Source organism: Poecilia latipinna, unplaced genomic scaffold (genome assembly GCF_001443285.1).
Source record: "Poecilia latipinna isolate Pla-1442-1.1 unplaced genomic scaffold, P_latipinna-1.0 Scaffold1682, whole genome shotgun sequence".
In the NCBI taxonomy this organism is placed as follows: Eukaryota; Metazoa; Chordata; class Actinopteri; order Cyprinodontiformes; family Poeciliidae; genus Poecilia; species Poecilia latipinna.
Window position 1 is genome coordinate 114,927 of NW_015114298.1, and position 12,116 is coordinate 127,042.

The window sequence follows — 12,116 nt, forward strand, 5'->3', positions numbered from 1 at the left end:
AATATATTGATTAAAAATCCAGTTATTATGACTCAAAGGTAACTCTAAACAGGTGGAGGGTGGGGGTGATTGGCCTTGATTTAAGGAATACTGCAATTTGTCAGTTTTCTGGAAGTTTGTTCCTGAATAGTGGAGCATAAACTTTTTGTTTGCTTCTGTTCAGATTTTCTCCAGACGGGAGGCTCATAGCGTCCTGCGGGGACGACTGCTCCGTCCGTCTCTGGGACACGTCCACCAAATGCTGCATCAACACTTTCACCAACTGCGGAGGGTAATTCTGTCGGCCTGTTTCCAGCCAAAACGCGGTTACTTGTCAGTGGGTGGAGTTGGCAGAGTAATTGGTTTCGGTGGAATAATCGTTGCATCTGTTCCAGCTCGGTCACATTTGTCGACTTCAACGCCAGCGGCACCTGCATCGCCTCGTCAGGAGATGACAGTTGTCTTAAAATCTGGGATTTGCGAACCAATAAGCTGATTCAGCACTATCAAGGTATGGAAGGACCACTCAGCCGAGGCTGAAGAGGCTCCGTGTCTCCTCTCAAACTAATTTTCAAACATGTTTCTGCACATTTAGTGAGATTTTCATACACCACCCGCATGAACATCACACTAATTTTGGGCTTTGGAAGCAAATTTTACATTCAGACTCACACACTGGCACAAATGTTTGGCTAAATGTTTTTGGCAAATTGCGGAGAAACCAAACTCTTTTTGTAGTCATGAACAAGCTTCTGTCCAACCTCTGGCTAGATATTTGAGCACTCTTACAAATGTCATGCATTTTGTTTGTTTGTTCATGTTTGTTCTTGTACCGACTCAGCTTTGAATGTAATCCTTGAATTTTCCTCAGAACTGAGCTAGGCTGCTGTTCCAGAAGCTCATTCTCCCATCGTGTTTCAATAGCCGTGGGCCAATGGCCTTGTCGTTATAATACAGTGTTTTGCTTTGAGCTTTATTCCTATTTTTTAGTTTGTTTTGCTGCGTTTTCAGTCCACAATGGAGGAAGCAATAGTTTGTCCTTCCACCCGTCCAATAACTACCTAATCAGTGGCTCCAGTGACCGGACAGTGAAGATCCTGGACCTGCTGGAGGGCCGGCTCATCTATACCTTGCATGGACACAAGGTGGCATTGCAGCAGAGGGGGAAAAAATCTTCCTTTGTCCTTTTCTTTTGCTTTTTTTTTGTTTTGTTTAATTTTTTTCCTTCTGCTCTTTCATTTACTCTTTTGTTTGCCTTTTTGCTTTCACTCTTTTTTCTTTTGCTCTTTTGTCCTTTTTTGTTCTTTTACCTTTTCTCTTTCACTCTTTCTCTCTCTTCTTCCTCTTTCACTTCTCTTCCTGTTTGTTTCTTCCAAGTTCCATTTCATCACGTTTTTTTGTTGCCTAAAACATTATTTTAATAAGGTGAAGATGTGCTAACACCACCCGCTTTACAAATCTCTTGGTAATCTCTCATAGGATTGTGGAGCATAATGGGATGAGAACTCTTTAAAAGTCTTGTTTTATTTACATGACAAATGTGTTGTAACCATGGTGACAGTATTAATCTGATACCACAAAATTTGGAAAAGTCCCTATCCATGTCTCTGTCAAAATATGTGCATCACTTGGCTGTTCTAATTTAATGAGGACATTTTGAACATTATTATTTTCATTTCTTTGTGACATTTATTTGAATTATGGTTTATGATGTTTATTTGAATTATCTTCATTCTCAGGGAGCCGTAATCACTGTGGCCTTTTCCAGGCTTGGAGATCACTTTGCCTCAGGCGGAACTGATTGCCAGGTTGGTATGATGTGACTTTCTTTCCTAATAGATTGATAGTCGTTCTCCACAGTGTTACTAATTTATGCTGTTGCTCAACACTGTTACCAATATACATTTTTTAACTTCAAAATGTATATATATTTTTTTATAAAATAGAATATTGTCTTGCAGTTGAATTTTTAACTTCTCAATTTTCCACATTTTTTTCCTACTTTCTAACTACAAACCTTAATGTCTTTTAACAGGATTTCAGGAGACAGAAAGTGAATTCTTGATTTGATTCTGTGCTTTGACTAGGCTATTCTGACATATGAACACTCTTACAGATGTAAACCATTTTATTGTAGCTCTGGCTGGATCTTCTGGATAATTTATTTGCAATCTTTGGTAGTGATTTCTTGCAAGTGACATTAGTTTGATGGAAAGCCATAAAGACAGAACATTTTTCTTATGTAGAAACTGTTGCTAACATGGGAGGGACAATAATTTCTTTCACATCTGTCTCTCTGTTGCAAGACTTTCTTCAAACTACAGTGATTGCAGCTGCATCTGTTCTGATGTTAACAGAGTATTCTTAAAACTACCTGAAAAATAAATAAATTTGTCAAACAACAACATTGATGTTGCTGGCAAAACGATGGCAACAGGTTTGTGCTTTGAGTTTAATGTAATCGCTGTCTGTTATACAATAATACACACACACACAAAACAGCTGTTAGACTGTCTCTAAACGTTTTAAACTTGGGGTTTCATGCATTGGGTTTCCCTCCTCAGGTTCTGCTGTGGAAGACCAATTTTGACCGTAAACGTTACCGGGATGTTCTGCTACAACACAGCTGGAGGTCCACCCCCGATCCTCTGCCCCACCTGTCTGACATCCACCCCGGGACGCCCCACGCCCACCTCCACCGCTCACATCCCACGGGCATTCAGGTATCGCCTGCTTCACCTCCCAGAATCAAAACCCAATGAATTGTTTCTGTTTTAAATTGGAAGAAAAACATGCGATTTCATTCCAGGCTGTTGGTTTTCCATGTGCGGCCCTGTCATACCGATTCTTTTTTTGTATGCAGATCAATCCAGTCGTGACAAACACGTTGTCCTACGATCCTGAGGTCGTAGAGGTCAGCCGATATCACCATGACAACAAGGTAAGGCGACCAGCAAGAAGAAATCTGCACAATTACAGCAAAACACAAAATCGTCACTGCCTCTGTTCTACTTGTTGCTTCTTTCTCTGCCAACTCTATGAAGTGCCTCAAATTGTAACATAGTAAGGCAGGGCATGCCAATTCTGCCACTAGGTGGCAGTGCAGGCTAGTGTAAAGTAATGGTGTATGTCTTATGTCAGTGTGACTTGTTTTAATTCACACAGAACGATGCACGTTTTGTCTACACGTCTAAAGCGATCGCTCCATAATGGAGACCATTCAAAGGCAGCCGGTCAGTGTGTCCTGACTTTGCAGAAAGCAGTTTCTCACAGTTCTGCCAGCTCTAAAACTCTGGATGTGAATCGGTCTTATCCGCTTACTCTACAAATGTTGATCCCGGATAAAGCTTGGAAACATGAGGAGGATGTGGTTTAGTCAGAATGTTCAGGTTGAACAAGTATTAGTGTAAACGCTGCAGTTTCTTAGAAGAACTGGCTGCTTGGTTTAGTGGAAGTTGTAGGTAAGAGGTTCCATCCAGTCCGGGTCTAAAGTTTATTCAAGTTCAGAAGATCTGTCATGGCTGCCGAGTCCCGATCCACGGAAATAGTTTCAGATTTATTGTATGGAACAATGATTGCAACAACTGAAAACAGAGAAGCAATGTCAGCAACATGGTCATTTTAGAATATATGGCATTGGTTTATATTGGTTATTGGCCATAACATCAATATTAATAACGGATAATGTTATCGCCACAAATATTCATATATTCACATTTTTTAAAGGTTTTCTTAGCTCTAGTGGCCTTTATTTGAGAGTGTTCAGACAGGAAAGTGGGTAATGAGAGAGAGAAGACATGCAGGAAAGGTCATCAGGGCTGGACTTGAACCTGTGACGGCCACATCGCATCTCCACCGCAGTATCCCATATTGGTGCAATCCTAATTTTATTTTAATAGCTGTATAGATGCACATATCAAAGGGTTTCATTTTATTTTTTTTATAGAAGTCTTCTTCCGACAGCAGTTGTATGTGGGGATTCAGTTAAAGACCATTGTATCAAAGATCATATTTCTCTAAGTTTAAAATACCTATTTTATTGCAACTATTTTCTCATAAATATGAGACCAGTTAGAGTATTTTTAATAATACTGACTATTCAGTAAAAAGCCAAGTTGTTTCATGCTTCCATAGCACTATATGTGAAATGGATATGCCAGCAGCAATTCCACATCATCTCTCCGTCTTCATGGGCTCAAAAGTGATCAGAGATTAGTCGCTCTTTTTATTCAGGTCTTGGATCCGAACCTGACATTTACAGTCATGTCGGTTTGTTCACTTAGGAGCAGTGTGTTGCCCTACATCTAATTGTAACTTGTTCCCTGCAATTACCTCCTGTGTGGGAGGAAAATGGTGAATGAACCAAGCCAAGTGGAAGTCATTTATGATGAGGACGGCCAAGTCGGATATGTGGTTTTACTTCAATCCTCCGCAACCGTAAATCAGCCTCTCACGATTTGGACAGCTGTGAGGTTAAGGAGAACTCTGAGCAGTGCATGAGTGAGCCAACGAAGACGTGAGTTTTAACATATGAGTTCTATTTGTTTGCAGATGTCGGTTCTAAGGAAATGATCCACTTACATCAAGTTTTAATCTTTTTGCGTCAGTGGTTGGTCATAGTTTTATGCTATCTGATAACCACCCGGTTCTTAAGTTAAAAATTTGCCTCAAAATGTACAATAGATTCCACACTGTTGTTGTTTATGAAAGCAAAGCAAGAAAGGGAAAACTGTGTGTGAATGCAGTTTTGTATTGGCTGTTGAGTCGTGCATTATTCATTTGCCACTTTTAGGTGAAATAACTCTTCAACATCTGACTGTGTTAACTTCAGATAATTGAGTTTTGCATCAGGTCTCGACTCTGACGCCATTGAGACACGTCTAGTTTCAGCCATTCTTCTATTGACCTTTTGCAACTACGTCACCTCGAGACGCTATGATGGACGTCGGAAGTGGGGATGTGAGCATTAAACGCCACGGCTGTGATTGTTTTCCAAAGTTATTTATGCCAGTATAGCCATGGTTCCTTCTTGTTCATGTCCAGCTAATTTGTCTGTGGAAGTAGCACATCTAGTTGGGGCTCATAGATGGGGATATTTGCAAAACTTAGAAACAACTAGCTTAGAAACCGCCCCAAACCTCCCCCTCCTGACGTGTTTGGTATGATTAAAATGTTGACTTTGCCTGACTTCACGTCACATGGTTTATACCACTATGTCATAAAGGGTGATCCCATTACACCAGAGCAGACCCAAACCCGTATTAAAGTCTAGATGTTTACCAGTTCTTGTCATGCATGGTAGGCTACATGGCGATGGGGCATTTTCTCCATGTTTGTCAGTAATTAGAAATGCACCTTCTCCATAATACAATATTTGATTGCATCTTTCTAATTAAACTTATGCATGACGTAAATGAACATTGACCTTCTTGGCTTGTAAAACGTACACTGACGATTGGCGGCTGCTGTCCACCACCGTCTTCTTTCCTCATCAAGAGGTTTATGACAAAATGACCAGTTTGGTTTGCAGCCTTGTCTGTTTGTCCAGCTGACTGTGCAGTGCCCTGTGATCATTTTTTACAGTGAAATCAACTAAATTAAAGTGATTTTAGGCGACCAGCTGTTAGCTTTTTTTTTTTTTTTTTTTCAAGTCTTGTAATAGTTATTTTGACGTTTGTCTTAGCGGAGTTGGCCGCTTTCTGAAGAGTGTGATGTCACTTATGCTGTGTGGCATATTTGTCTGACAGCTGAAGTTTGACTAAAATGGGATCATAAAACTTATCAGATGGTCTCAGACTTGACTGTAGAATATTTGGCATAGAGAGGATAAAGTTGTCCATAAGTCCTTCTTCCCAAGTCCAGGTCTATTCTGTAACAGCCGAAACAAACATTTGTCACCAAATGCATGCCCTTTATTCTGTGTGTGATGCTTCAGATCATTGAGAAAATAAGACGGTTGCTATCTCTGAGCAATGGTTAGGGTGCATCTGTAGTTTATTTAGGTTATTTTGTGTTTCAGTCAGTTATCTCTCTTCTTTGTGTTTAAAAAAACCCTGTTTCTTTTCCCATCCATGGGATGGGAAGGTAGAAATCCACGTGCCAGCTCCTGGGCCCCCAGGGGCCCTTCACAGCGAGCAACGGTTCTAATAATAGTGGAGCAGGAGAGTTGCCTTCTCGCTTAGCTAAGTTGCTGCACATGCATCAGTTTTCTCCTTGCTAAAAATAGCAGCAGAATGTTGGTTGCTTTAGGGCAGCGTGTTCTAACTCTGAATACCTCAATGAACTGTGGTGATGTTAAAGCGTTTATCACCTTTAACTTATTACTAATATGTTTTGTCTGCATTTTCTCTCTTTATGCTGATGATCGTCATGATATTTTATATACAATTTACTAGAGACAGAGGGACGGTGAGTTTATGAAAATGCCAGTCGTAATGGAGGATAGTATCTGGGTTTCCACAAGCCATAAAATTGCGCAAATTGGATTTACGAAAATAAATTTGCTCAGTGGAGAAATGGCTGTTTGGAAAATACCCACGTTTTTAGATAAATAAGATTTTGCCCCAGGATGAGATGGTTTTCCTGCTGTAAAAACTGCAGTGGAAACACATTTTTTCGGATCATGTTTTTTTTTTTCAAACCGGCGAAAACGACGAAGAAAATGATAGGAAGTGGAAGGAGGATGATGTTTTTAATGACTTGTCGCATGAACAAACTTAATTAATGAAAACACTGCAACTACAAAATTTTTTTTTTTTTTTTTTTTTTTTTTTTAAGACATTAGTGGAATATTGACAAAGTTTTACTCATCTTCTATTCAGATAGCTGGATTGGGCAGCTGTTGACTGACTTCCAACTTAATGACACATTGTTGCCACCTACTGGACTGGAGTGTAAACAGCATGTTAGCTGGGTCAGGAAAAAAAAAAAAGAATGTGATTTTAATTGCACTTCTTATTTAATAGTAACATTGTAATTGCTAAATTGTGTTTTTTTTTCAGCATTAGCAGAGTATCGATCAATCAAATTTTATTTGTATAGCACATTTCAGCAGCAAGGCATTTCAAAGTGCTTTACATAATTAAAATAAAAACAGCATGTGACATTGATTAAACAGTGAGAAAGAAAGACATTTTGAAAAAGATTTAAAAAAAAAGTTAAAAACATTAGACCGTGAAACAGAGAAATAAAAAGAAGTTAATAACTAGATGAAAAGTAAAGATAAAAACATCAAGACCCACAATTTAGCCATAATCAACTCTAAACAGGTGGGTTTTTAGTTCATTTAAAGGCACCCAGTGTTTCAGTTGTTTTACAGTTTTCTGGAAGTTTGTTCCAAATTTGTGGTGCATAATTCGTTTGGTTCTGGTTCTGGGGATGCAGAGCAGACCAGAACCAGAAGATCTGAGGGGGCTAGACTGTTGGTACAGCAATAACAGATCTTTAAGGTATTGTGGTGCTAAGCCGTTCAGTGATTTATAAACTAACAACAGTATTTTAAAGTCTATTCTCTGAGCTACAGGGAGCCAGTGAAGGGACCTTAAAACTGGTGTTATGTGCTCTATCTTCCTGGTTTTAGTGAGAACAGCAGCAGCAGCGTTCGGGATCAGCTGCAGCTGTTTGATTTGTTAGTCAGACCTGTGAAGACGCTGTTGCAGTAATCAATACAGCTAAAGATAAACGCATGGATGAGTTTCTCTAGATCACGCTGAGACATTAGTCCTCTAATCCTGGAGATGTTCTTCAGGTGATAGAAGGCCGACTTTGTGACTGTCTTAATGTGGCTCTGAAGGTTCAGGTCAGAGTCCATCACTACTCCCAGGTTTCGGGCCTGATCGCTGGTTTTCAGTTGTAATAACTGAAGCTGTGCATTAACTCTAGTTCGCTCCTCTTTAGGTCCAAAGATAATAACTTCAGTTTTGTTTCTGTTCAGCTGGAGAAAGTTTTGGCACATCCACACATTTATCTGTTCTAACTTTATCTGTTCGATAAAGTTTTAAGCACATTTGTAATTGAAAAGCAGCTACTGTCATAGTTTAACTGAACACAATGACCTGAAGTCATTCAGTGTCTTAATCCAGATCAAAAATGTGCGATGTGTGTGTGTGTGTGTACATGGAGGTTGTTTGGGCATGACTCATCGGGTATGGGTGTGAATGCGAGCGACGGTCATTCATGTCAGATTGGTTCTGAGCGGGGAGCCCCCAGCCCCTCCAGTCAGCTCCTATCAGGTGAAATACATCATCAGGTAATGTTCCATCCTCTCCCTCTCTTTCCTCCTCGTCCTTCCCTTTGGTCTTTTCTTTCCCTCTCCCACCGTTCTGCATGTACTCGGAGTGCTTTCCCTTCCGCTCGGCATCCTTGTTCCCCTCCTCCTCCCAAACACCCTCCCCACATCACCCTAATGGGTTCATGCGTAGGCGGAAGCATGAAGATGAGGCCTGAGAGAGCCTGACAGCTAGATGGTGAGAGAGAGAGAGAGAGACAGAGGGGGCTAGGAATTGCAGAAAGTCCTGAGGTGGTTGTGTGGGTGGTTACTCTGGGATGTTCCTGTCCAAGGAAATTCTCCAAACATCAGTGACCTCTTGAGCAAAATACATGATACTTTTTGGGGGGATTTTCCCGTCACTTTAGCGCTTGAAATGTTTTTATGCGTAAAATTTCATTACATTCTAGAACTCAAACACCACATTAAAGGGAAAAATACTTCCCTTGAACCGACTGAATCATCCCATTGTGTAGGGAGGCAAAGAACTCACTGACTTGAGACAGTTGATGAAATGTTCTTAAAAATATCCAGGAAGGACAGCTTTTTTTTTTACCATTAAATAAATGGTGCTTCACCAAAGTGTAACTTGGTCTTCACACCAACCTTGTTTAGTCCGTTTTCATCGAACTCTAGTTCGTTTGTCTAGAAAGTCCGGTTCATTTGTGCAGGTGTGATTGCGCAGTCAAACTCTGATGTGGACTAAAAAAGTGAACTCTGGTCCACCTAAAAACCAAAGTCTCAGTTTGGCTAAAGTGAACTCTGGTGCGGTTCAACTGCATATGTGCAGACCAGAGACTGCTGGTCTGCACACACACTTCCAAAAGCTGGAAGCGAAGTAGAACAAAGCCTTCTGGGTAAATGCAACTAAAACAAACTCATGAGTCTAGTGCCAGTGGGAGAATTGGCTCATGGTCTTTTACCAACCATCACAGAAATCCTACAATCGCTAAAATTTGATGCCACTAAATGTTTGTTTACATTTTATGAAGAAGGAAGTTGTGCTCATTGTCTTCTTCAGAGGTTTTCATGTCGTTTCCTTCAGTGGTTCTTGGTGCAGCGCCACCATAGGCGAGGGGGGGAACAGGTTATGGGCAACACAGAGTGTGGTTGGTTCGACACAACCAAGATTGAACAGCTGTCTTCCCTTCTTAATATAATAACACTTGACACATTAAATTTAACAGTAAATCAAACACATTAGATTTTAGTTGCGTTTTGTTTTTCATTTTCTCTGAGTATTGCATTGTCTACCTTTGAGGAGAATTTGAAAGACCCCTTTATGCTTTGCATTATATATTCAGATGTAGCACAGTTAGCATCGCTCTAACCCTATTAGGTGATGTATAAATATACATCTCACCAAAACCCACTGAAGTACATTTGTACTTATTGTATCCCTTGTTGATAAGTAGCTTGTACTTCGACTTAAAATAGTTTTCCAAACAGTACTTTCTCTTTTATATTAACATTTTTCTTGTATTACTGATGACCAAATGTTCCTAAAGCAAATATTTGTGTGTTCATGTGTGTGTTTAAGAGGTGATTAGATAGCAGACTGTTAGATTTGGTTACTTGTGCCGTCTCTTGTGTCCCTGCAGACGTTGGCAGTGACGCCAGTTAGACCAGACGAGATATTCTCTACCAATGTGCTTCTTATCGACCTGTGTGTGTGTGTGTGTGTGTGTGTGTGTGTGTGTGTAAAACGTTATCACTTGCCCCATAAATGTGATTATTGCACATTCCTAATTGTAACAAAATTTTGGGGTAAATTAACTGTTTGCTCATGCTTAATGACTGCACTCAGGTGTATCATTAAATGTGAGATTAAGCTAATGTGCGTGTGTGTGTGTGTGGCGCTACATTAGCACAGATGACCCTGCTCCTCTCCAGCTTCCTGTGCAGGGGAAGTATTGGATACTTGACGACTGAGAGGTTGAGACGCCAGATTTAAGTGCTGTGGAGGGTATCACGAGTGAGAAGACACGACGGAAACGAGATAAAGATAGCAACAGCTACAGGGGAGAGGGAGGGCTCACTTTCCACCAGGACACAAACTCCCAGAGGCTGCATAACACCCTCACACCCACGCATCTTCACACACACACGCACACACAACCATCCTGTGGCGCACTCACCGCTTTCATTCATGCAAAAAAAAAAAAAAAAAAAATGCCTACAGTGTTGCACATTTATTCTCACTATATATTCTTATATACTTTTAATCTCACTGTTCTTACACACACACACACACACACACACACACAGCCTGCTGTGCATTTTTTTATTTTTAGCAGTTTAAACATAGATGGGAACGTGTAGGCACTTCACATGATGATTTACTGCGTTCCATGTGAAATGTGATGTTATAATGGGAGTGAGTCGGATGATTTCATATCTAAATGTGAAATATATTGAAACGCACCATTGGCAATCTGGGAAATGTAGTCAGAGCAAAGACTTCAGCTGCTCCACCTCTCATGACCAGCATAGCTAGGTTGGTGGCATCAACTAACTGGTTACCTCGCAACAGCCGGTTGAGTAACTTGTGCAGCAGCAGTTTAAGGTTTCGCCTCTGTGCCTCATAACTGCTTAAAAATAAACAACAATGGAGTGAAAACCAGATAAAACAGGAAAGGTCACGTCACTAATATGACAGTATTTCAGATGCATAAAACTAATGACTAATTATTGATATCGACTGATATGAACGCTTCTGTTGTGATTCATTATTCAGCTGTGTCGTCCAGCCCTATCTTAACAGTTTTTTTGTTTTTTTCTTTTTTTTTTCATATTTTGTCAAGTTTTGACTAAATGTGACTTAGGATGTTTTCAGACCTCGCAGTCCAGTAAACTGTTCAAATTGGGACCAAAACTGAAATATTTGTTACATGTTCAGCTGGTGCGGTTTGCTTTCACACTGCATTGTGCCAAATGAAACAAACCCTTTGGACAACCTGTATACTTTCTTGCCTGTGGTGACGCTACACCAAGAACCATTGAAGGAAATGACATGAAAAACCTCTGAAGAAGATGATGAGCACAAATTCTTCAGGAAATGTAAACATGGAAATCACCAGGTATATGGAAAGTGAAAGAAAAGCGAAACATTTCACAAATGCATACCTGAAAAATGTGGAATGCGTTGCTATTAAGTTGCCATTAATATCTTAACATTCCTCCCAGTGTTCTCGAGCCGGCTGACCCTCATCGACAACCACATGCTTCTCTTCATGCTATTCTTAGCTCAGCTGAATACCTGTTCAGATATGTTTTTTAATGCACTTGTTCATAGGCATCTACTCAAAAGAATCAGAAGAAAAGCATTAGAAAGAAAGACTAAAGTGTTTTTCTCACCAGAATACCAATGCAGTTTTTGTGTCATTGTTTTCTGTGAGGGATAAATTATTCACAGAAGGAAATCGACACATCTCTCCCCACTTGTATTTCTTCTTCAGCTTACATTCTGACTGGACGTTTTCTGTCATATCGCGTGTGTGTGTGTGTGTGCGGGTGTGCGTGCGGCGCGCATGCGTGTGTGTGTGTGTGTGAGAATTTTGACTAATGATAAATTGCTAATAGTTAAACAGATTCCGTTAGCTTGTGCTACCTTGTGCAACGTTGCTGTTGGAGAAACTGAAATGTTACTGAGCCTTTTAAATGGCTAATAAACGACTTTAAGATGCTAACTGTTCCATAAATGCAGGCATCTACATTTTTTTGGCTTTTCCTTTTTGTCAGTCTCATAGGTTAAAAAAAAAAAAAAAAAAAAAAACTAGCATCAATAGCTGTTAAGCGTTATTTTAGCAACAGACATGTTACATGTTGTAGCTTGTTGTTTTGGGACAGTGTTGCCTTTTAAGGGATAAGT

At 40.1% G+C, this 12,116-nt stretch overlaps 1 protein-coding gene across 2 annotated transcripts in view; it reads left to right on the plus strand.

Annotated features, from left to right (window-relative positions):
• Positions 1-12,116, plus strand: part of poc1b (POC1 centriolar protein B) — a 37,255-nt gene that overhangs the window by 7,013 nt on the left and 18,126 nt on the right. For both annotated transcript variants that reach the window (XM_015060049.1, XM_015060050.1), the window contains exons 5-10: positions 164-271; positions 375-490; positions 991-1,124; positions 1,719-1,787; positions 2,544-2,702; positions 2,843-2,920. In XM_015060049.1, coding sequence (XP_014915535.1) covers positions 164-271; positions 375-490; positions 991-1,124; positions 1,719-1,787; positions 2,544-2,702; positions 2,843-2,920 — 664 coding nt within the window. The remainder of the gene's footprint in view (positions 1-163; positions 272-374; positions 491-990; positions 1,125-1,718; positions 1,788-2,543; positions 2,703-2,842; positions 2,921-12,116) is intronic.